General features: G+C 37.3%; 9 protein-coding genes and 1 non-coding gene across 10 annotated transcripts; 6 read left to right on the forward strand and 4 right to left on the reverse strand.

Annotated features, from left to right (window-relative positions):
- Positions 1-830: 830 nt before the first annotated feature.
- Positions 831-1,184, forward strand: PHYBLDRAFT_150523 (hypothetical protein; the record flags this gene model as incomplete). The annotated part of the gene is made up of 1 exon (XM_018432493.1): positions 831-1,184. One exon carries the CDS (start codon positions 831-833, stop codon positions 1,182-1,184), a length of 354 nt encoding a protein of 117 aa, XP_018286382.1.
- A 920-nt stretch (positions 1,185-2,104) lies between these two features.
- On the reverse strand, positions 2,105-2,977 carry PHYBLDRAFT_160148 (hypothetical protein). The gene is made up of 3 exons (XM_018434123.1): positions 2,919-2,977; positions 2,378-2,820; positions 2,105-2,315 (listed from the first exon to the last, which is right to left on the reverse strand). Exons 1-3 carry the CDS (start codon positions 2,929-2,931, stop codon positions 2,253-2,255), a joined length of 519 nt encoding a protein of 172 aa, XP_018286383.1. The 5' UTR covers positions 2,932-2,977; the 3' UTR covers positions 2,105-2,252.
- A 2,427-nt stretch (positions 2,978-5,404) lies between these two features.
- On the reverse strand, positions 5,405-6,026 carry PHYBLDRAFT_160149 (hypothetical protein; the record flags this gene model as incomplete). The annotated part of the gene is made up of 2 exons (XM_018434124.1): positions 5,595-6,026; positions 5,405-5,520 (listed from the first exon to the last, which is right to left on the reverse strand). A coding segment is annotated over exon 1 (416 nt), but the record flags the coding sequence as incomplete, so codon positions are not given.
- A 959-nt stretch (positions 6,027-6,985) lies between these two features.
- On the forward strand, positions 6,986-8,597 carry PHYBLDRAFT_188715 (hypothetical protein; the record flags this gene model as incomplete). The annotated part of the gene is made up of 3 exons (XM_018439549.1): positions 6,986-7,405; positions 7,453-7,762; positions 8,053-8,597. The coding sequence occupies exons 1-3, from the start codon at positions 7,391-7,393 to the stop codon at positions 8,595-8,597; spliced, it is 870 nt and encodes a 289-aa protein (XP_018286385.1). The 5' UTR covers positions 6,986-7,390.
- Positions 8,598-9,380: 783 nt separating this feature from the next.
- Positions 9,381-9,761, forward strand: PHYBLDRAFT_150526 (hypothetical protein; the record flags this gene model as incomplete). Its single annotated transcript, XM_018432494.1, has 1 exon — positions 9,381-9,761. One exon carries the CDS (start codon positions 9,381-9,383, stop codon positions 9,759-9,761), a length of 381 nt encoding a protein of 126 aa, XP_018286386.1.
- Positions 9,762-10,715: 954 nt separating this feature from the next.
- PHYBLDRAFT_173344 (hypothetical protein) lies at positions 10,716-11,306 on the forward strand (the record flags this gene model as incomplete). Its single annotated transcript, XM_018437009.1, has 1 exon — positions 10,716-11,306. One exon carries the CDS (start codon positions 10,716-10,718, stop codon positions 11,304-11,306), a length of 591 nt encoding a protein of 196 aa, XP_018286387.1.
- An 830-nt stretch (positions 11,307-12,136) lies between these two features.
- PHYBLDRAFT_173345 (hypothetical protein) lies at positions 12,137-13,015 on the forward strand (the record flags this gene model as incomplete). Its single annotated transcript, XM_018437010.1, has 2 exons — positions 12,137-12,236; positions 12,294-13,015. 2 exons carry the CDS (start codon positions 12,137-12,139, stop codon positions 13,013-13,015), a joined length of 822 nt encoding a protein of 273 aa, XP_018286388.1.
- Positions 13,016-13,074: 59 nt separating this feature from the next.
- On the forward strand, positions 13,075-14,178 carry PHYBLDRAFT_150528 (hypothetical protein; the record flags this gene model as incomplete). Its single annotated transcript, XM_018432495.1, has 2 exons — positions 13,075-13,909; positions 13,985-14,178. 2 exons carry the CDS (start codon positions 13,075-13,077, stop codon positions 14,176-14,178), a joined length of 1,029 nt encoding a protein of 342 aa, XP_018286389.1.
- Positions 14,179-20,937: 6,759 nt separating this feature from the next.
- PHYBLDRAFT_t226 lies at positions 20,938-21,011 on the reverse strand. Its single transcript has one exon. It is a non-coding gene; the product is annotated as a tRNA-Ile (tRNA).
- A 1,417-nt stretch (positions 21,012-22,428) lies between these two features.
- PHYBLDRAFT_173348 (hypothetical protein) lies at positions 22,429-23,346 on the reverse strand (the record flags this gene model as incomplete). Its single annotated transcript, XM_018437011.1, has 3 exons — positions 22,429-22,748; positions 22,791-23,106; positions 23,200-23,346. The coding sequence occupies 3 exons, from the start codon at positions 23,344-23,346 to the stop codon at positions 22,429-22,431; spliced, it is 783 nt and encodes a 260-aa protein (XP_018286390.1).
- Positions 23,347-24,423: the final 1,077 nt, after the last annotated feature.

The raw sequence follows: 24,423 nt of genomic DNA on the forward strand, positions 1-24,423 counted from the left end.
ACTACATTGTTATTATATTATTACTTTACTTCTATTCTACCTTACTATATTTTTATTTTATCTTTATTCAATTATTATATTTTTATTATACTTTTATTTTACTCTTTCTATAATTGTCTATTCTACTTCTACTATCAACACCAGTTACATATAGTAAAAATTTTCACTTGACTTTCTTTTTTTTTTCTCAAAAAATTATTTTAACCAAACATTTTTGTTTATAAAAGAAACAATCTTTTCAATCAATAAAATCATCATTCCATCCTTGATCTTATTTATTTTTGTCCGTTATTATCATTATTTTTCATTCATATACAGTATCCTTGTTCTTTGGAGTGTTGTCTGTCAATTTTGATATATTTTATTTCTCTGTTTTCCCTTTTCTGTCTTTCTCAGACTTTGTTATTGTCACAATTTCCATTTTAATCTTCTTTCTATTTTTTTACCTGTCTGTCACCAATTCTTATATGTTAAATTACCCATTCTTTTCTATTCTTATTGTATTCTTCTTCTTGTATTTCGTAATTCACATTACATTTATTTGCCAAGTGATACTGTTATAATCCACAACAAACAAACATATTACGCGTCATATTTGTCTGGTTCCAAAATTTTATTTTTGACAAATCTACATATAAAGTGTATCCATCCACCAACATCTTTACGCAAAATAATCCATCCGTTACGAAAAACGTACCTCCCATTGCCAAAAGTAGTGCAGTCCTTGTTCTTGATATCCCAGCTATCAGCAAAAAAAAATTTCAGCTCTATCAGACAACATTTTGACATTCACATTCTTGATCTCAATAGCCAATTTGCAAATTGGCAATATGCAGGGATTACCAACCGAGCTTACCTCATTCCTGACGACATTGCAGATACAAATCATGAATGTGCAAAACAGAACCGACCAGTTGGAGCGACTTGCAGCAGAGAATGCAAGACTAACCACTGAATTAGACCATGCTAGAACAACAATTGCTAATCTGCAGAAGCAATTAGAATCCCAGAGTGCACCTGAAAATTTTTTTTCAGAAATTTCACTTTCGAACTCAGCTGGCGCAGTAGGTCCTCATATCAACAACAAAGAACCAGGTCTGAAAGCCTCTACTTGGGCTAGTAAAGCCAGTGTTTCTCTTCCTGCAATTGTACCAAAAGTGTCTACTGTTCCCTCTGCTCGCTGAATTGCAGCTTCTGTCTGTATGTTCGCTCTTCCCTCTGGTCTTTCGGGTTATGAATATGTTTATATTCTAAGATCAAGACGCCTTAAGCACAAAGAAGTCCGTTCCTCTCTCTGCACTCTTGGGGTAGATTCTTTTTGACTTTTGGACATTAACTTCCCAGCCAGAGGTATCATTGGTGTTGTGGTGGTTGAAGTTGAAGAAGTTTTTAAGAGGAAGAATTCAAGATTTGAAATTAGGAACGAAGATTCGTGAGAACTTGTGTAGGTTTTGTTTATTGAGAAAGATTTTGTATCAAAGTTTGACCAGGTTCCTACACTGAACTACTACTGCTATTTATATTGTTTTGGATTGGGAAAATTATATGACTGGGGTCAGGTAATCGATCCTATCTGAGCCTTAATCAGAGCAACGTGATCTTGGGATAATTAATGTATGATTAATTATATAAATGTGTGTAGTCCCAATGAAGTATTAACATCGAAAGTAAATGTGTTTATGAGTTATAATTATGCTTATAATAATTCACTGATGTATCCCATATTATGGTGATATCATCATATGAAATATAATCACTATCATGCATGCTAAACCTGTGTGTTAAATAATAAAGTAATCGGTAGACACCTTTGACTGGAATAGCTGAGGCCTTATATTATTTCCTTCAGACTTATTCTCAATTACAGCAGTAGTCAATACTCATTTACAACATTATCCTCCACCAGATTCAACAATACCTTTTGTTGATTCGGCAAAACATCTCATCTTAACTATTTATTAATTTGTCGAATTGCTCAATTTCATTTGGGTCAATTACGCTCATAATTTTTTTTTTTTTTATACTTCAAGAGATCTGCACTGTAAACTCAGCTCCGTGGATTACGTGTTTATTTTATCAAATTTTTTGTTGCTCTTCTTTTGGACATTCTTTCTTCTCTACTCAGTGCGGTAGGAAGCTTACTTCCATTGTACTCTTCAATGCGATTCCTTTTTATTTTACCATCATGTCTTGGAATTTGAACTGTTTTCTTTAATGAGGCTGCACTCTTATTCACTAATTCCGTGGCTCTCTCATTCTCTAAACGTTCGATTTCTCTGACCTTCTTCCAATACTTTTGTATTATTGTGGGATTGGTAAAATCGTTAGCCATTTGCCATGTGTTTGCCCGTTCACCATAACCAACCCATTTTACCAGATATTCTCTTTCACCAGCAGCACCACGATGATCGCGAATGTCTTCAACTTCATAGAGCTCATTCTCAATTGTAGATTCATCGATGGTAACCATCTTGAGTTCTGAGGGTGTGTAATTTCGGTGCAACAATTCTCCTTGCTCATCCTTTAGTTCATACGATCCTCCTTTATTTCTTCGAACCACTGTATAAGGACCTTCATAGATTGGTGCCAATTTATTTGGACGATGTGGTAATCTGACCATTACGTGTGTTCCTTTGGGGATGTCTATTAAGATGTTCTTGTGATCGTATTTCTTTTTTAACTCTTCGTTGATCCGCAAGACTCTTTCGTTTATGGCAGGGAATATTATTTTATCCATATATTCAATCTGCTTCTCCAATTCATCAATTGTTACCGTGTTTTTGGGAAGAGAGAATTTTGCTTTATCACCATACTCATCAGGTACATTAACTCTGCGAGCATACATTAGTGAAAAGGGTGCACTCAGTGTCTTTTGAGGAATATGTCTGTTTATGCATAGCTGAACAATTGGTAAATAGTGACACCAGTCATTGCTGTTCGCTCTCATCATTTTCCGTACAGTATTCTCTGCAACTTTCACACTGGCTTCAGCAATACCATTTCCTTGTGGATGATATGCCGTTGAATATCTTCGATCAATACCAAGCTCTTTCGATAGGCTTGCCATTAAAGAATTTCTAAATTCCAACCCATTGTCACTTTGCATTACTTTGGGAAAACCATAATCTCCAAATATTTTTATCAATGCCTTAGCTATTGTTGTCGGGTTTTTGTTTGGTAATGGTCTCAAGATGATATACTTGGAACAAACATCAACTAACACTAGCATATACGTGTGACCATCCTCTGATACTGGGAATTCACCGCATAAGTCAATTGCAACATGATCAAATGGTCGGAAAGCTACAACATTGGTCAATGGGTGATATCCTCTTTTGCTGATGTTGTGCTTCTGACATTCAGAGCAAGAACGAATAATCTCCTTTGCTTCTTCATATATATTAGTCCAATGTAATCCTTGAGAGTGAAGATCATTCACCATAGCTTGACTACCAAAGTGACCAAACGAATGTGCTTCTTTTAACAAGCCATTTCGCTTTTCTTCAGGAGGCGACATATAGTCGGAAGTCTCTGATACATTTTCGATGAGTTGTGTAGCAAGTACATTTAGCACTTTGTCCTTACTGTACTTTTTCTTACGAATAATAACTTTATCTTTAGATTGCAAGTGTTTTGTTCTGATTTTTCTCAATCCATCATCCTCCACCAGCTTGTAACTATCCTCTGGAGGATACAAGCGACTCAACAAGTCTGGTAGTTTATTCAACAAACCAGGAATATGGACCACCTTAAAATCAAAGTCAAGAAGTGTCTCAATCCAGCCAATTATCATGGGATTAGCAATTTTTTGTGTGTGAAGATAAGTGAGTGCTTTATGATCAGTAAAAATGGTGAACTGTCGGCCCCATAGAAATGGACGGAATTTATCAAGCGCCAAAACGACTGCATACAATTCTCTTTTGGTGGTGCTCCATCGCCGTTGGGATGGGCTCAGGGAAGTTGACACAAAACTAATATACTTATCACGCCCTTGATTGTTGCGCTGAAAAAGCAGGCAGGCTACTCCATAAAGGGAAGCATCTGTGGCCACATACATTTCACGTGACATATCTGCGTAATGAAGAATTAAATCCTGATGCAGTATGTCCTTTAATGCTTTAAAGCTTCTTGTCTGCTCATCTGTCCATAGCTCAGCTACATTGTTGGCATGACTTAATCGTGAAATAGGTTCAGCCACCTTCGAGATCATGGGAATATAGTCTCTGAAGTAATTAATCAAACCCATAAATTGCTGAATTTGTTTCGCAGTTTTAGGAATAGGCCATTTATCAACGTTTGTCAACTTTCGCTTATCAACCTTGGTGCCTGTCTCATTGACGACAAAACCAAGCAATCGCACTGAATGTTGAAACCAGACACATTTATCAGAGTTTAGAATCAACTTCGCCGATGTCAATCTATCAATCACTATTTTTACATCCTTAACATGCTGCTCAAATGTTTCGCTAGCCACAATACAATCATCAACAAAATTCTGCACACAGTCAATTTTATCAAACAAAGTTGCCATGACATGTTGAAATTGTGATGTAAGCATCTTCAAGCCAAAGCAGCCTTTAATGAAGCTATATTGTTGCCCATCTAAATGAGTGAATGTTAATTTATGAACATCTTCAGGTGCAACTTTGAAACGATGGTAGGCATTCGATAAATCCAATGTGGTGAAAAATTTCTTTCCACTCAAATTCTGGAATATCGTTTGGATTTTAGGAATTGGATAGTTGAATGTGGGAGGTAGGATCTGATTCAATAATCGCACATCTAGACAAACTCGGTGACTCACAATCTCTCCAGCTTTGTTTCTTTTAGGCACAAGCAACATAGGACTGTTGAAGGAAGTATTGGTCTTGGACTTGACAATCGTGCCTGTCTCAAGCCATTCTTTTACTTGTTTATCAAGTGTTGGTCGTAGAGCATGGGGAATAGGATATTGACGTCTATAAGCTGTGGCGCCTTCTTTTGTGGGTAATCTAATTAGAGATTCTGATAAAGGACAAGAGGACTCGACTGGGATTTTCTTATTTTCATCCAGTGAGGCCTGAATTGACTGAATAAATTCTGCTCGCTGTATTTCCGTACCAGCTGGCGAATTATCCGGTTCAAACTTTTTCTCTTTATCGATATTTAGATTCTCATACACAGCGGCATAGTCTTTAGCGTTATCTGAATGAATATATTCTCCTTCGATATCGTATGCAACATTAATCAATCCGATGTTCATTTTTGTTAAGATATCTCTTCCAAGAAGAATATCAAAATTAAATCCTGTATTAAACTCTAACACCTCGGGTGCATGCTTAAACGTAATTCCATTCACATATTTAAAATTTAAAGGATCAGTTTTTCCCAATCGCTTAGTACCACTATTCTTTGACAAGAAAGTGAAGGAACCATTTGATGAATTTATTTTATTTATATTTAAATTTTCATTCAAACATTGTAAACTAATGAAAGTGCGTGCACTGCCAGTGTCAATCATTCCAAGTAGTTTGTGGTTCTCTACAATAATAGGAGTGGTTAGATTAAATGCATCATTGGCTTTAACCCTTCTCTCAATTTTGTCAAGTAGGTACTTACAGTCGAAAGACATGTCTTCGAGTTCCAAGTCGACACTATTTTGGATCGCCTTGAGCACTTGCTCAGACTTCTCCTTGGCAGGGACCTGCGAGACCATCAGGACTGGCTCACTGTCCTTACAGACGTGGCCACGGAAGTAGTTTTCTCCACACCGCCTGCAGGGGTTGCGCTTGGTGGGGGCAGCTACTTTGGCCTTGTTGTTGGCCAGGGTGAAGCATTTGCTCGACTCATGTGTAGTATTCTTACCATGGTGCGAGCAGAAGAAGGAACGCTCCGGCTTACTGCTTCGGTGCTGCTGGTTGTTGCTGGAGTGCACCTTCTTGCGAGGGTACGCCTCCATTCTCTTCTTCTCCATTCTCTTCTCAGTGTGCATGTTGGCACCAGGAATGAGCTGAGTAGCTTCGGCATACATGCGATTGTCGTCGCCAAGGATGTCTCTGCCAATCTGCGTCAACTGCTCCACAGTCCAATCTCTTTTGGTCTCGCCATTGAAGTCCAATCTGGTCATGGTGAGCCGCAAGAGTGTCTGTACTTGCCTAGTCAAGGAAGCGAGGAAGCGGTCGGCAACACGAGCATCGTTTTTGGGGAGGCCGGCATCATACACAGCCTGAAGGAACTTCTTGGAGTAATCTCCAATCGACTCAGAAGGAAGCATTACCATGGTAAATACCTCTTTTACCGAACGGGATGTCACCAAGCGCGATCCATGTCTTGCTGTAAAGCAGATCTTGGCCGCATTCCAATCTACACACTTCTTCAAATCCATCTCTACCCATCCATCGTCACTATGAGGCAAGCAGAGCGGTAAAAATCTCTTCCAAACTAGTTCAATGTCCTGAAGGGACGACTCAATAACCTTTTGGAAGGTGCGAAGGAAGTGGTCTACTGAGTGAAAGACCTCTTCATTCGGGAAGGATCTAATCACATCGTCTGCCAACTGGAACTTAGGAAGATCTCTTCTATTAAGAGTCAACCCTCCAGTGCGACTACTCTTCTCTACAACTTTCACAGAAGGCGAAAGGTACTGACTGCATGCTATTTCTATATCTATCATTTCTTTGACGCGTCTGACCTTATTAAGGGCTAATTCAGCTGCTTGCTCATCGTTCATAGCGTGAGCAGTGCTGACAGCCTCTACATGCTGTTGAAGTTCTAGTCTAAGTTTCTCTGACAAAGACAAGACTGTTGTAGCAGCATTCGCTACCAAGGGACGAAGGGGAGAGGGAGCAACAAATTGTCCAGGGGTGGAGCTGGCAAAGGAGATGTTGTCACTCAGACTGGCGATGAGGTCCTCCTCAGTCATGACGGACATGGCATCCTCATCATGAGCAGGGATGATGGCGGCGGGATAGTTCTCAGCAGAGGGGTTCATGGTAGTTCACGAAAAAAAATGTTGTGGTGGTTGAAGTTGAAGAAGTTTTTAAGAGGAAGAATTCAAGATTTGAAATTAGGAACGAAGATTCGTGAGAACTTGTGTAGGTTTTGTTTATTGAGAAAGATTTTGTATCAAAGTTTGACCAGGTTCCTACACTGAACTACTACTGCTATTTATATTGTTTTGGATTGGGAAAATTATATGACTGGGGTCAGGTAATCGATCCTATCTGAGCCTTAATCAGAGCAACGTGATCTTGGGATAATTAATGTATGATTAATTATATAAATGTGTGTAGTCCCAATGAAGTATTAACATCGAAAGTAAATGTGTTTATGAGTTATAATTATGCTTATAATAATTCACTGATGTATCCCATATTATGGTGATATCATCATATGAAATATAATCACTATCATGCATGCTAAACCTGTGTGTTAAATAATAAAGTAATCGGTAGACACCTTTGACTGGAATAGCTGAGGCCTTATATTATTTCCTTCAGACTTATTCTCAATTACAGCAGTAGTCAATACTCATTTACAACAATTGGCATCCTTGTTCATATCCAGTATGCTGATACACTTAAGGCTAAACTGACAACTGCTTCTGTTGAGATTTTGGATGCATTTGATCCACTTGACCCTGATAATGTTGCTGATCCCAAGTATGCATCTCTGCCCACTCATGAACTTGCCAACACTGCTGCCATGCTTCACCATGATAGATGTCTCCAAGCTCTTCAGTTCTTGCATCCACATGTTGCTATCTCAGTTGGTCACTTCTTTTGTGAGGAAGGGTGAATCAGTGAAGATAAAATCCCAACACGTACTACTCTTAACAATGCCACTGGTGAATCTTTGTTCAAACGTCAGCGCAGCTCATCAGTCACTATATCTGAATGAGTAATCTCAATATTGGATTATAGAATGCTAATGGCCTACAACCCAGAGCCATTCAAGATACCCTTCAACACTGTCAATTCTTACATATGCTCTTCATTACTAAAACATGGCTCCTCTCTCCCTCACGTCTTCCCACATTATAGTCACAAATTCACTTGTATGGTTCTCCTGTAGCTGGCACCTATAGGGGCTCTATGGTTGTTTCCATTCTAATCTCACCTCACTGTCCTTATGCTGTCACTCAAATATCTATGCCCTCAAAATATGCTCTGGCTGTCAAAATTGGCTCACTCAGAATTGTATGCTTATATCTTCCACCAACTATGCCTACTCATGATGTTCTATATGTACTTTCTTCCATTCCTTTAACACATGATACCATTCTTTGTGGTGACTTTAATGTAAGACTTGGCTCTGTTACTGGGGACTATGCATCAAATTCTCATGGACTGGCACTATGTTCTTGGATAGAAGAGAGATCTTTATCAGTTGTAAATGCAGATTTTACACCTTGCATACCAACATATATTTCTTTCCGCAACAACTATGAAATCAGCAGTATTATTGACCTCTTTATAACTAATATGTCACTCATCAATCCTTCTCTTCATGTTGCTACTGACTTGTCACTTGGATCAGATCATCGTCTTTTATCACTTTCCTTCACTTATGATCTACAGCACTCTACAAATATGTCACCACCATTACACAAGACATAGAACCTCTCTCACCTCAAAGAACCTGATATCCATGCTCTTTATACTCATATCTTCACCTAAAACTCGATCTCTCTCCTTTCCATCTTGCAAGAAATTGTACTGAATCCACCACTCACCAAACCTGACATTGATGCTTGTTGTATCCAACATAATTGTAGATTCAAATAGAGCGCACAGACAATAAGACAAAGACATATTGAATAAGCGACCAGTATCAATTATACATTATTTCTCACACTATCATTAAATAAAGAATATACTGATAACAAGGTTACACACCTTAGTCAACATCACTAATCACTCAAACAAGAGCGTGGTTAATAACTTAACAATATATTATCTATGATATAAGAAAACAGACATCACATGATATACTCATATCATTATCCTAAATACACATGCAATGTCTATATAAACTCACATAGCAAATAGCAATAGAAGATCATCTCTCTTTTCATCAATAAACAAAGTCTCACCATACTTCTCGTCTGCACTTTGTTTTTCTTTCTTTCCTAAAAATATAACAATGCTATCACTGATGAGTTCAATTCACTCATTTACAACTCACTAAATAGCTCAATTGAATATCGACCCTCTCGCCCAAACCATTGGAAATCCTTCTGGAATGTGGCATTACAAACAGCAGAAGATCATTATAACAAATGTTACAAAAAATGACGCCTAGCAATAGGTATTGACAAAGTTGTTTGGTGGACTAAACACAAGCATGCACAGGCCGAATTCTGATCCCAAGTTCAGCAAGCCAAACGTCAGTCATGACATATGTTCTGTCAGTCCATAGAGCATAATTTCAGCAAAGCAACGTCAAAAATAAAGCAGTTAAAACGCCGTAGACAGCCACAACATACTTTCCAGCATGACAATGGACCAGCCGTAGCAGCAGCAACAATATGTGACCATTTGGCAACAGTATATAGTGGACATATACTTCCAGCAACCCGACCATCAGCATCAACAACGACTTGTAACAGTGTGCCTTTTGCCTCTGATGACTCTCCATTTAACTCACCAATTGTGAAGGAATTCATGCAATTTATGCCTAACTGCATGGCACCAGGGCCTGATCATATCAGAGCTGAAATGCTAAAACCTATCAAATCACTTATCTTACCTGTTCTTGCTTTGTTTTTTACAGTTTGCTGACAATGGTCGTATGTTCCAAGTCTTTGGTGCCAAGCACAAGTTTTTCTCATGTTCAAGAAAGGTAGTCCAACAGACCCGGCTAACTACTGGCCAATCTCCTTGACTTCTGTACTGCGTAAGCTTTTTGAAATGTGTATAGCCCCCCAGTTGCACAAGTACTCTCCTCCTTTGGATGTGGCTCAAAATGGTTTTCGTCCTCGCCGTGGTGCTTTGGATCAAGCTCTCTGTCTCCATGATCTGATGAAAGCCTATTATCACCGTCATAAGCACTACCCTGTTGTTGCATTTCTGAATATCAAGGCTGCCTATGATACAGTAAATCGACGAATCATCTGGCACACTTTACAACAACGTGACACTCTGCCGGCCCTTTTGGGCCTCTTAGTTAACATGTTTGACAATGTCTCTATCTCTGTCCTTCTGGATAACTTTTCTTCACACTCGTTCTCATCTGCCACTGGGGTTCTCCAAGGTTCTGTCCTCAGTTCACATCTGTATTCAATATATATCAACTCCCTGCCCCCATTGCTCCGCACAGTTGCTCACTCACAAACTACTACCCATGTTCCATCACCCTCTCCTACCTCATTGGATGCGTATAATGTTCTTCTTGCTCCTTCAGGTGTGGATGGCTTTGGACATATTCATTTCTCAACCCCTATCAATTCTCTGCTCTTTGCCAACGATGTAGCTACTTTTGATTCTCCTTCAGACGTTCAGGCCATGCTAGACCTTGCTGCAGACCACTCTCTTACCCTTGGATATCGATGGAGCCCCACTAAATGTGAAGTTATATATCTCAAAACACGTGCAAGCTCGCCAGTTCCACTTCTTTTATATGGTCACGTTCTCCCTGCCACTGACCTGTTTATTTATCTGGGTGTTCCTTTTGCCAATAAGGGTATTTCTTCCAAGTCCATTGCCACTCATAGATGTTCTGGTACACTTGCTACAATGGCAACACTAAACTCTGTTGGAGCTTGTCGTTCTGGTTTTTCTCTGCTGCTCAGTTCACGACTGTATAAGACTTTTGTTTGCCCAAAGTTAGAATATGTTTTGGCTATTTCCACTCTGCTGAAGCAAGATATTAAAGTTCTGGAGTCTATTCAAGATAAGTGTCTTCGCATGATTGTTGGGGGGCATGCCACGTCCTTTACAATTGTGTTGAAGCACATCTGCAATCTACCAAGTATGAAGTTTCGTGCAGATGTTCTCAAAGCTAAATTTTGTATCAGATCACGCTTTCTGCCTGCCCAGTTCCTTCTGTCTCTTTTACACCGCCATCATACCATCTATTCTTCACTTGTCTCCTTGGGAAAAAACAACCTTCTGTCACATCTCCCTCCAACACTCAAACTTCGAAGCCCTAGTGCTGTAAAAAATCATTTTGAAAGCATTAGAGAAGCTGGATTTGCAACCTTTCTCCAGTCCAATACACAAGTTCTCATTCAAGCATGCTGCCCAGTTCTTGGAGTTGATCCAATCTTGTTTTTGCCAGCCTCATGTGTGGAACGTGGCTGTTTGATTCGTTGGAGAATGAGATAGTTGCCAGGCAAACCAAAGGAATGTCCTTGTGGATCTGATCACATCTCACGGCGCCACTTGTTGAATTGTCCACTTGTTCCTGCAACACTATTTGAACAGTTGCCTCAACCTGACCATGACCAGATACACAGAATTGATTTTGCCATCACATCCTTAAGAACCGCAACCTGCATACTGGATACCACTGATTTCTATTCTCTGGCACATAGATGTTATATATAATCCTGATGGTGACTATTCACATGAGACTGAACATGGTGCTCTTTGGATATAATTTAGACTTTTTCTTTTCTTTCATAGCTCTCCACTTTTTATTGTTCTTTACTCCCTTTATCTCTCTTCTTTCTCTTTTGTTCTTTGCTGTCTGAAAAGTTCTTTGTTCTGCAATTCTGTCTCCTCCCTTTCACTGTTACAACTATTTTTACAGCTGCAAAGTGGAGAGCAGGTTCAGCCATTGAAGCTAGTATGATTTGATCTTCTCTTTCCCCTCTCTTTTTTTTGTCTTTTGTGATCCCTTGGGACTTTTTTATATCTTATTTTTGTACTTTAAAGACTATATGATCTATAGATCGCCAGCAATATCTCCTTTAATAAAATATAATCTTTAATCTGAGCTAAATGGGCACCTCTCTTTCACGTAAGCTTCATGTTTTTAAATTTTGAGTTTTTTATAGTTTGTATTCATACAATTCTATCATCAATTCATCCAAAATATTGCTTCAACCATTGCATCCATTGTCAAAAACAAATTTCCTATTGTTCCTGCCATTTTATCACCAATTTTCACATTTTCTCTGCCGATTGCTGCCATCTTGAGATCATCACCAAACATGTCACAATTGTTGCCTGCTAATTGCATACAAAGTCTTCCAGCCGAACTTGTGACGTTTTTAACCAGTATGCAGTCACAGTTCAACGCACTTAACGAACGTACATCACCTTTGGAATCACTTGCTGCTGAAAATGTCTAATTGCATGCTCAATTAGCTAATGTCTGGCAGGAGAATGCTGATCTCCAATCTCAATTGTTGCAAAACAATGGGACTGGTTCTGTTTCCAGCTCTGCTTCTCTTCCTGCACCTCAGTCAACTGCAGACCTTGGAACTGCTGCCTCCACTTGGGTCACCAAAACAAGCTTGATTCTGTCAGCCAAGACACCTCGAGTTTCTTCTGCCTGCTGGGTTGCTGCCTCTCAAAGACTGTTCTCTGACAAAACTGGTTCTGATGGTTTTGAATATGTTTATATTCCTCGCTCACATTGTATTACGCACAGTGAAATGCACTGCTCTCTCCACACTCTTGGTGTTGACACTGGTCGCCTGTTAGATATTAACTTTCCTACTTGTGGGGTGATTGGCGTTCTTTTCCATGTGCAATATCTTGAGGAATTTAAGTTCCAATTAGCTAGTGCTAAGGTCTCTCTTGTCAACAACTTTGATCCACTTGATCCCAAAAATGTTGTTGATCCCAAGTTTGCCAACTTGTCTGTCTCTGGTCTTGAAACCCAGGCTTTGGTTCTCCAAAATGCCTGCTGTCTCCAAGCTCTCAAGTTTTTGCGTTCTCACTTGGTTCTGCCAGTTGCTCACTTCTTTGTCCAGTCAGAATGGATTGGACTTGAGGAAATTCTTGCCCGTCCAGTAGCTGAGCACTTTGGTGATGATCCAAACAAAAAACGTGCTCTTGATTCTCTCACTGCTATGATTGAATGAGTGACTTTTCAATAGGATTATAGAATGCTAATGGACTTCAACCTCGTGCAATTAAAGACATGCTCAACCACTGTCAATCTCTTCATATGCTTTTTATAACCAAAACATGGCTCTTATCCCCAGCCCGTCTTCCAACCTCATGGTCTCAATTTCATCTGTATGGATCTCCTGTTTCTGGCAACTACCGTGGATCAATGGGGGTGTCATTGTTAGTCTCTCCTTCATGTTCTTATGCCATCACTCAAATACCTATGCCCAACAACTATGCTCTTGCTGTCAAGATTGGTACCCTTCGACTTATATGCCTTTACTTACCACCCTCTATGCCTACTCATGAAGCTCTTGATATTCTTTCAGCCATTCCTTTAACTGATGATACTATTATATATGGAGATTTTAATGCACGACTTGGTTCAGTAACTGGTGACTATGCATCTAACCCTCATGGTGTAGCTTTAGAGCAATGGCTTGAAGAACAATCTTTAACTGTCCTCAATAGAGTTCTCTCACCATGCACACCCACATACATTTCCTTTTGTAACGGCATTGAAATCAGCAGCATCATTGACCTTTTCATCACCAACACCAACTTTGCCAACCCTTCTCTACACATTGCAACCAAATTGTCTCTGGGCTCTGATCACCAACTTCTCTCCCTTTCCTTTAATTATGATCTGCAACACTCACCACCAGCACCTCCTCCTATGTGCCAAACTTGGAATCTCTTACGGCTTTATGAAGATGATGTTAGATCACTTTATGTTATCACCATTGTCACCAAATCCGCCTCCCTCTTCACCACACTGCAAGACCTTGTTCAGAATCCGCCAACTATATGTCACCCCATTGATGCTCTTACTAACTCTTTTAATACACTCATTTATAACTCTCTTAGTAGCTAAATTGGTTCTCGCTCATCTCGCCCCTCACATTTGAAATTGTATTGGACCTCTGCATTGCAAACTGCAGCTGACCATAGGGATGGTTGTTACAAGCAATGGCATCAAGCTTGTGGCATTGACAAAATCAATTGGTGGAGCCGGCACCAACATGCACACAAGGAGTTCCAACAGCAAGTTCAGTCTGCAAAGCATTTATCTTGGCATGCTTTCTGTCATTCTATGGAATCTGATTTCAGTAAGGCAACGTCCAAGATTAAGTAGTTGAAACGGCGCAGGCAGCCTCAGCATATGTTCCAGCATGATGATGGCCCAGCAGTAGCAGCATCAGTCATGTGTGACCATCTCGCATCAGTCTATAGTGGACATATTCTTCCTGATATTCGACCTTCACCACCACCACTCAACACTTCTCTCATGCCTTTTGCCTCTGTTGACTCCCCATTCACCTCATCAGTGGTAGAGGCCTTCATGCAATTTATGCCTAACCGCAAGGCGCCGGGTCCTGACCACATCTGTGCAGAAATGCTAAAGCCCATTTGACCTCACATCTCATCTCTTCTTGCCTGTCTTTTTACTATTCGCTGGCAATGGTCATACACCCCTCCTCTCTGGCGCCACGCCCAAGTGTTTCCAATCTTTAAGAAGGGAGACCCTTTGGATGCAGCAAACTACCGCCCCATCTCTCTTACATCTGTTGTCCGTAAGTTGTTTGAGATGTGCATAGCCCCTGAATTGCACAGATATTCTCCTCCTTTAGATGTTGCCCAAGATGGATTTCGTCCTTGTTGTGGTGCTCTTGACCAAGCTCTCTGCCTGCATGACTTGATGAAAGCCCATTTTAATCGTCATCACCACTACCCAGTCGTTGCTTTCCTCAATATTAAAGCAGCATATGACACTGTAGATCGGCACATCATTTGGCATGCTCTTTCCCAACGATGTGCTCCATCTGCTCTGCTTGAACTTTTGGTCAATATGTTTGACAATGTATCAATTTCTGTCCTTCTTGGAAATTTTTCCTCACAATCATTTTTGCCTGCCACTGGAGTCCTCCAAGGTTCAGTCCTCAGCCCTCATCTGTATTCTATATATATCAACTCCCTGCCACCTCTCCTTCGCACAGTTGCTTCACCACTCACCTCCACACATGTTCCCTCAACTTCGCCATCTTCTTTGGACACCTATAATTCTCTTCTTTCTCCTTCTGGTGTCAATAGCTTTGGATATGTCCTATCTTCTACACCCATCAATTCGCTCCTTTTTGCTGACGATGTGGCTATATTTAGATCACCTGCAGATGTCCAATGTATGCTAAATCTTGCAGCTCAGCATTCCTTTTTGCTTGGATATCGTTGGAGCCCATCTAAATGTGCAATTGTATACCCTCCTTCTCGATCTCCTCACCAGCAACAGCTATCTATTTATGGTGAACTTCTTTCTGCAGTTCAGGAATTTATTTACTTGGGTGTCCCATTCCGCAACAAGGGTATTTGTGGGCCTTCTGTAGTTTCTCATCGTCGTTATGGCACACTTGCTACAATGTCCACTCTGAATTCTGTTGGTGCTTGTTGCTCTGGATTCTCTTTGCTTCTGAGCTCCAGACTTTACAAGACATTTGTTCGCCCCATATTTGAGTATAGTTTAGCCATCACTATTCTATGCAAAAAAGATTATACTGAGATAGAATGTATTCAAGACAAATGTTTGTGTACAATTGTTGATAGTCATGCTACTTCTTCTACTGCAGTACTGAAACATATTTGTAATTTGCCAAGCATGCAGTTTCGCTCTGATATTTTGATATCCAAGTTCTGTATTTGTGCTCAATCCCTTCCGTCTGGTTACCTGCTATCACTTTTACATTTACATCATCCTCAGTCGTCCTCTTTACCTGCTTTATCAAAAAATTCTCTTTTTGTCAGCATCCCCATCACACTGAATGTTCATAGCAATACCAAGCTCGAGCGTTTTTTTGAGACATTTCGTCAGTACAAGTTTGATCAGATGTGACTTACCAATACCAAAGTGTTACTTCAAGCATGCCGTCCTTTTTTGGAAGTTGATCCAATTTTGTTCTTACCGGCAACTAGAGTGGAACGTGGTTGCCTTGTGCGTTGGAGAATGGGCTGGTTGCCTGGCACTCCCAAAGATCGTCTTTGTGGTAATGGTCGTATAACTCATGATCATCTTCAATTCTGTTCCAACATTCCTCTCTGTCTTATGACTCAGCTACCACCGCCTCTAACATCTGGCAGATATAGCATTGAATGATGCTATATCTGCTCTGCCTTCATCAGCTACTTTTCCCCGTCCAATGTATTGGAAGGCGCTTCACACTATTCTCTGGCATATTGATATCATTTGTAATCCGGATGGAAACTATGCCCATGAATTTGAACATGGCTCACTGTGGTGTTCTCAGTAGTTATTTTTTCTTTATTTTCTCCTCTTCTTTTTTGTTTATTTTTATCTTAGTTTATTGTACCTCATGAAATGTTTTCTGTTCTGCAACTCTGTCTCCTCCCTTTCACTGTTACACCTTTTTACACAGCTGCAAAGTGGAGAGCAGGTTCAGACTTTTAGCTTATTAGTGTTAGTTCTCTTCTTCTCTTTCTATTTTTTGTCTTTTTGTGATCTTTTTAGACTTTTTTTTATCTTTTTCTTTTTGTACTTGGGAGGCTATATGATCTATAGATCGCCAGCAATATCTTCTTTAATAAAACATAATCTTTAACCTGAGCTAAATGGGCTTCGGATACTGTCATGTGCGTTGTGGGCAGGTCCGGCTTTTGGCTATATTGTGGTGTCCGGTACTAGAAGATCAGTCTGCTTGGTGAGTTTGTCTGGTAGTTTGTCATGACTTGTCGTCCTGGTTATAAGAGGCTGACATCAACGCTTTGTTGATGTGGTGCTGTGCCCTTGATGGTGAGCGGAGAATTTTTCTGTGCACAGAAAAAATCTCATTTCTGCTCCCTGTTCCTTCTACATACAATACTTTTTCCTTTTCCCTTGTTAACATATTTGTCTACATTGTACTCATTCAAAATCATGGTCCCCCATGCTAGTAACATTTCTCTTCTACAATGCACATAATTCATCCTGCTGACATCTCTGTACAACATCAGTACCTTTATTATTATATTTTTTACCATATTTTTATTCATATATTTTATCTTTGCTGTATTGATTATTCATCATTCTATTTTTACTAACTTTATTTTTCCAAACTTCTATTATCAACTTAAAATCTTGCCAACTATAAAAAGAGAAGCAAACTCAACTCAATAAAGAATTCATTCAGTTTTCAGTATCTTTTTCTTGTTTTCTTCTCTTTGTGGTCTATACCATCTTGTGACATAACATATCGGTTCCTTGGTTTTAGGAAGATTGTTTGTTGGTTTTGGTCTCTTCGTTGGTTATTACTTTTCTGTTTCGTCATTTTCTTTTCATACACCTTTCTTTCTCTTTCAATTTTAACAACGATTCTATCGGTTGTTCTCTCTTTTCTTACCTGTCAACTATTGCTGCTTGCCGCCTTTTGCTGTATCCGTCTTCTGTTCTATTCTATTATCTTTGTATTTTATTTGCCAAGTGATCTGTTACAATCTACAACAAACCTAACATATGACGCGTCAATACTTATGACACACGATGTAGTAATATTTTTGTCTTTAGTTCAAAAACCAAATTCTACCAAGTTCAGATTTCTTTTGAAAACCCTTTTTAATTTTTTCTTTAAAATTTTAATTTTAATTTCTTTCTTCCATTTTCACAAAATCGCCTTTTTCCAAAAACCAATTTTCTGAAATTTAAAATCTTTCTCCTTTATTTTTCTCGAATTTGTTTTCTTCCTTTTTTTTTTTATTCCTGCACACTAAATGTGACACTTTCTCTTAAATACTACTTTACCAAAATTGTTAACTGAATAGTTTTTCCCTTTATTTATAATATACTTCTTTCTGACATTTTTCTTTTCTTGTAGTTATATATTATACCTTCATCTATTTCTTCTTTCATAATGAAATATTTATATAGTCATTTTTTTTTATATTTCTATTTACGATTATTTCATTAAGTTTTATCTAGCCTATTTTTGTCATATATTTTATCCATAAAATAGTATAAATATCTCTCTAAAATCAATCAATAAATAACTGTTGAATTTTTCTGATACAAAGTTTTCTTCAAGACACTGTTTATTATCTCTGATCTCTCTTGTGAAATTTCCTTCATTTTATTTATTTTTCTGTCAAATCTGCATAAAAGATTGACTATTCCCTTTTATTTTATTATTTTGTTCCGATTTTTTCTTTTTATTTATCTCTTAGTAAATTTACTATAGTAAATTTCTCTTTAGTTAGATCTTTTACTCTAGTAAACATTTTCCTTCCTATACTTAACTCTTTAGAATTAGAATTAATTACTTCACTTCTTTTAGTTTAACTATTTCTCTAATTATTTATATTATTTACACTCTTACCTTAGTGTTAGTTTCCCTTTTAATGTCTTTAACTGGTCTATGTTGTAACAAAGAGACTATTTTATTACCTCAATTTATCTGATATCAAATCTAATTCTTCAATTCCTCTTTTCAATTACTCTTCTTATATACATTTATTTTTGTTTATATATCTTCTGCACACAGCCAAATACCACATGTGACAAGTATGATGTGTGATGTGTTAAATTTGTTGTAGATTCTAACAGATTACTTAGTAAATAAAATACAAAGATAATAGAATAGAATAGAAGAGAGATGCAGTAAAAGATGATAAACAGCAATAGTTGACAGGTAAAAAAAAGAGAGAACAACTAATAGAAGTATTATTAAAAGTGAGAGAGAGAAATGTATGAAAAGAGAATGAGGAGACAGAAAAGTAATAAACAATGAGGAGACCAAAACCAACAAACAACCTTCCTAAAACCAAGGAACTGATATGTTATGTCACAAGATGGTATAGACCACAAAGAGAAGAAAACAAGAAAAAGATACTGAAAACTGAATGAATTCTTTATTGAGTTGAGTTTGCTTCTCTTTTTATAGTTGGCAAGATTTTAAGTTGATAATAGAAGTTTGGAAAAATAAAGTTAGTAAAAATAGAATGATGAATAATCAATACAGCAAAGATAAAATATATGAATAAAAATATGGTAAAAAATATAATAATAAAGGTACTGATGTTGTACAGAGATGTCAGCAGGATGAATTATGTGCATTGTAGAAGAGAAATGTTACTAGCATGGGGGACCATGATTTTGAATGAGTACAATGTAGACAAATATGTTAACAAGGGAAAAGGAAAAAGTATTGTGTGTTGTTGTAAATGAGTATTGACTACTGCTGTAATTGAGAATAAGTCTGAAGGAAATAATATAAGGCCTCAGCTATTCCAGTCAAAGGTGTCTACCAATTACTTTATTATTTAACACACAGGTTTAGCATGCGTGATAGTGATTATATTTCATATGATGATATCACCATAATATGGGATACATCAGTGGATTATTATAAGCATAATTATAACTCATAAACACATTTACTTTCGATGTTAATACTTCATTGGGACTACACACATTTATATAATTAATCATACATTAATTATCCCAAGATCATGTTGCTCTGATTAAGGCTCAGATAGGATCGATTACCTGACCCCAGTCATATAATTTTCCCAATCCAAAACAATATAAATAGCAGTAGTAGTTCAGTGTAGGAACCTGGTCAAACTTTGATATAAAATCCTTTCTCAATAAACAAAACCTACACAAGTTCTCACAAATCTTCGTTCCTAATTTCAAATCTTGAATTCTTCCTCTTAAAAACTTCTTCAACTTCAACCACCACAACATAAATCCTTTCCACAAAGCCATAGTCAAAAGATATGGCCTAAGCAATAACTCAATCATGTATTAATTACTAAGATATATATTTTGTACTTGAATTGACATTGATAATATTGACATTGAATATTTTATTTTTGTAGTTTTTTTTTATATATTTTATCTCTATTTATCTTTCTATTAATTTTTATCTCAATTGTCAACTTTTTTTACAATCAATATTTTTTTGAAACTTTTATGAAATACTCAGATTTGACCCCCCAAAAAAATGGGATTATTACAGTAATCATCTCTGACATCAGAGATGAAAATATTGTTCTCAAAATCTTGTCCTATTGTCTTGTCCATAAGGATAGCCTAATAATACACTGATGTATCCCATATTATGGTGATAACATCATATGAAATATAATCACTGTCATGCATGATAAACCTGTGTGTTAAATAATAAAGTAATTGGTAGACACTCTTGACTGGAATAGCTGTGGCCGTATATTATTTCCTTCAGACTTATTCTTAATTACAGCAGTAGTCAATACTCATTTACAATATGGTCAAACCCACTGGGAATCGTAAACAAAAATAAAAGAATAAAAAGAGGATAGAAAGATAGATAACTTTTATTGAATAAAATAATATTCTCTTTCATTCAATAAAAGTTATCTATCTTTCTATCCTCTTTTTATTCTTTTATTTTTGTTTACGATTCCCAGTGGGTTTGACCAATTTTGGCTGTGTTATAGTATTAGAAGAATAACCCAGATCGACAACAACAAACAACTGTTGGACATTATTTTGATGAATCCAAGAAATTGGGATAATTGACCGCAGCAGTTCTGTATATCAAAGATACCTCATAGATAACGAACTGCAGTAATGTCTTGTAAAGATTAACCACAGTAACATCTTCTGAGCATCAACCGCAGTAAAAAGACTTCTCTTGTAATTAAATAGAGTATAATAGTTTACTGCGGATAATGTGCAGTATTAGTTTAGAAAACTATATAAGACAATTCAATTCCTATCAATAAAAAGCACCTTTTATCCTCTCTTCGATTTTACATATACTCTCCGATCCCCAGTGGGTTTGACCTTTTGACTTTGCTATAGTAAAAGGAAGACCATCCCAGATCAGGAACGACACAACCAACTAAATCAGCCATGCTAAAAATGGTAAAATGCCCATTACAGGGGTCGAACCTGTGGCCTTGGCGTTATTAGCACCACGCTCTAACCAACTGAGCTAAACGGGCTTTAGATGTTTGTCACGTGTGTTGTAAGTAACTCATGCATTTAGCTATGTCGTGGTGTCTGGTACTGGAAGGTCAGTCTGCTTGGTGGGTTTGTCTGGCGGTTTGTTGTGACTTGTCGTCCTGGTTATAAGAGGCTGACGTCAACGCTTTGTTGATGTGGTGCTGTGCCCTTGATGGTGAGCGGAGAATTTTTCTGTGCACAGAAAAAATCTCATTTCTGCTCCCTGTTCCTTCTACACATGTTGTGGTGGTTGAAGTTGAAGAAGTTTTTAAGAGGAAGAATTGAAGATTTGAAATTAGGAACGAAGATTCGTGAGGACTTGTGTAGGTTCTGTTTATTGAGAAAGATTTTGTATCAAAGTTTGACCAGGTTCCTACACTGAACTACTCCTGCTATTTATATTGTTTTGGATTGGGAAAATTATATGACTGGGGCCAGGTAATCGATCCTATCTGAGCCTTAATCAGAGCAACGTGATCTTGGGATAATTAATGTATGATTAATTATATAAATGTGTGTAGTCCCAATGAAGTATTAACATCAAAAGTAAATATGTTTATGAGTTATAATTATGCTTATAATAATTCACTGATGTATCCCATATTATGGTGATATCATCATATGAAATATAATCACTATCATGCATGCTAAACCTGTGTGTTAAATAATAAAGTAATCGGTAGACACCTTTGACTGGAATAGCTGAGGTCTTATATTATTTCCTTCAGACTTATTCTCAATTACAGCAGTAGTCAATACTCATTTACAACAATTTATTTTTGGCCAAGTGAAGTTTCTGATAGGTTTACGCTTCACAAGGAGAAAGTGGTTGATGTCCAAGATGATGATTATTAGTTTAAATTTTTCTGGTGTAGTAGTTAATGGAACAAAGAGACAGTCGCCTGTTTCTCTTAGAGTGTTCCAATATACAGCTATTGATCTATTGAACACATCTGCTACAAGTTGTGGATGGTTAATCGTTCCAAACCAATGTTGCTGTGGGAGGGGTGATCTTTTATCTTTGAGGCTGATTATGAGCGGGTTTGTGGATGCAGATATGTTGTCATTCTCTATTCTTCTCTAGTAATATGTATGCTGATATTTTAGGTATGCTTCTAGCATATTTTCTTTAACTTCAGACCATTTCTTCTGGTCTTGATATATCTCCATTGCTATTGCTTGTTATCTACAGTTGCCATCTGCTTTGGGAGAAAAGACTTTGGTTATATGTTTAGGAGCAATAATAAGATTTTTTAATATTGTGTGATCGATTGGCAAGCCAAGATTGGTAATATTTTGCAAGGCTTTTTGCTCTTGAGTTGAGGATATTTGTTTTCTAGAAAATAGAGCAAAACTTGAGTGAAATAGATTTATGTAATGTATTATAAATGAATACTCACTTTTTTTGTTCTTTTGTTATTTTAATTTTTTTGTATCTTTTTCTTTTTTAGTTTCAATGCAGTGCTCTAATGCAATCATTTTACGCTTTGTATTTTTGGGTTGGCCTTTGATGGCTTTTACTATTGTTGGACTATTAAGATCCTCAAGTTCCTGCTTGGTTATTTTTTCTAGTATGTTTTTTATTAAGTTATGTATATCTATTTGTTTTTGTTTGCTGTGTGTAATGTGAAAGCCTTCATGAACAAGCTTAAGATCATAATCAAATTGAGGCAATATAGTTGTTATTTTAGTAATGTTTGCTGGTACTGGTTCTGCGTTGTTAATTGTCAAGTGGTCTATATACAATTATATATTATATAAGAAAATAATGTTATAACTATTATATGTATTATCTTCTCCTTCTAGATAATCTTTTCTCCAGCATCTTGGAATTAGGGAAATTGGAATTGTATTAAAAGTAGCGAGTGTATAATAGTATGGTAGGAGATAGTTGTAATATAAGAGGCATTTGCACTCTTTGATAAATTTTTCAGATATGATTGATTTTGATAGTTCTAGTTTGATTTTGTACATTGCAAAGCAGCTAATTTTTTGACGAATGTTATTTAGTCTCGCTCCATTGACTTTGTCAAACACAACTTCTGTACTCTCTCCAAGACACTCTGTCATTAATCTGCATTTACGATCATCAACCTATTTAATATACAAATATATTATAGCAAATAATTATAATTAGAGAACTTATTCAACTAACATATAAAATAAAATAAGATAATGCAAACTTACCAGTTCCTGATACCACTTTTTCACTTTTAGTGTCACTGTCATCAATTTACCAGAAGAGGTACCAAGAGAATGCTTGAGGGAAGCATGTGCACTTTCTGCGTAATTGGAGATATGATTTCCAAAGTGAGAGTATTTATAAACGTACATGTTTATCTAGTTTTCCTTGTCTTTCATTTTTCTAATAAATTATATAAAAATTACCAATTTTTTATAATTAATAAGCCATTTTTGTCAAGTTCAATGGCTCTATATATATCTTTCAAGAAAATTACTGGTGGTTTTCCCCTGATCCTTGCAATTCTCCTTTGCAAACTCGAGGTACACATCTGCCTCTTTCTTTACTTCTTCGGGTATCTCGCACTTCAAAGCAATCTTGTCAAGAAACCCTGCCAAAGTCTCCAAAAGCTCTCTCTTCTCACTGCTCTCTTCTCCCTTCATCATCGGTAGCAAGTCTTTTTTGAAATTATTTTTTATATGCTTATAGCATAAGACTTGCTTCGACTCAGAGAAAACACAGGTAATTACATTTTGCAATGCTTTCTCATTGTCAGTTATAAACACATTAGGAAGAAGAGATATGTATGTGTTTGTTTGTGTTGTTGTTGCTGTATTGTTGTTACTATTGCTGCTGTTATTGTCTTCAACATCTGGCCAAACTGCATCATGGAGACAACGAAGTACCCAGAGATAATTCTCAACCATCTCGTGCTCTATCCAAGTACCAGCAATAGAAAATGTCTTCAATGTTCTGCAAGATTTACCAGTTACATTACTGGTACCAACAATATTGACAAATGTCATTCTATGGCTATTTGTCTTATATGTAGCATCAATGGTTATTGTCTCAGACATTCTTTGCGCTTTCTCAATTGCATCCTTGTGAACAAAGAAAACTATGTTGATTCTTTTATCATCTGTATTATCAACAGTATAGTGGATATAGAAGTCCAGGTCTTGTAAAGTGGTAATAAAACCAAACATCTCCTTTCCTTTGTAATCTTTTCCAAAGTGCTGCTTGATGTTCTCAATGTCTTGACATACAACATTGGTGTACCCACATATCTTCAAACTATTGAAGATGGTTGATACATCATCGTTATTCTCCAGATGTCTTGTTACAAGAGCCATGGCCTCAAGCAAAAATTTTTGGTGCATAGCATATGCCCTATGATCTTCCTCAATTGGATGGTTATGTTGTGCCTCGCACAAGTGTACAGCAACTCT

The sequence above is a fragment of the Phycomyces blakesleeanus genome (genome assembly GCF_001638985.1).
Source record: "Phycomyces blakesleeanus NRRL 1555(-) unplaced genomic scaffold PHYBLscaffold_25, whole genome shotgun sequence".
Lineage (NCBI taxonomy): Eukaryota > Fungi > Mucoromycota > Mucoromycetes > Mucorales > Phycomycetaceae > Phycomyces > Phycomyces blakesleeanus.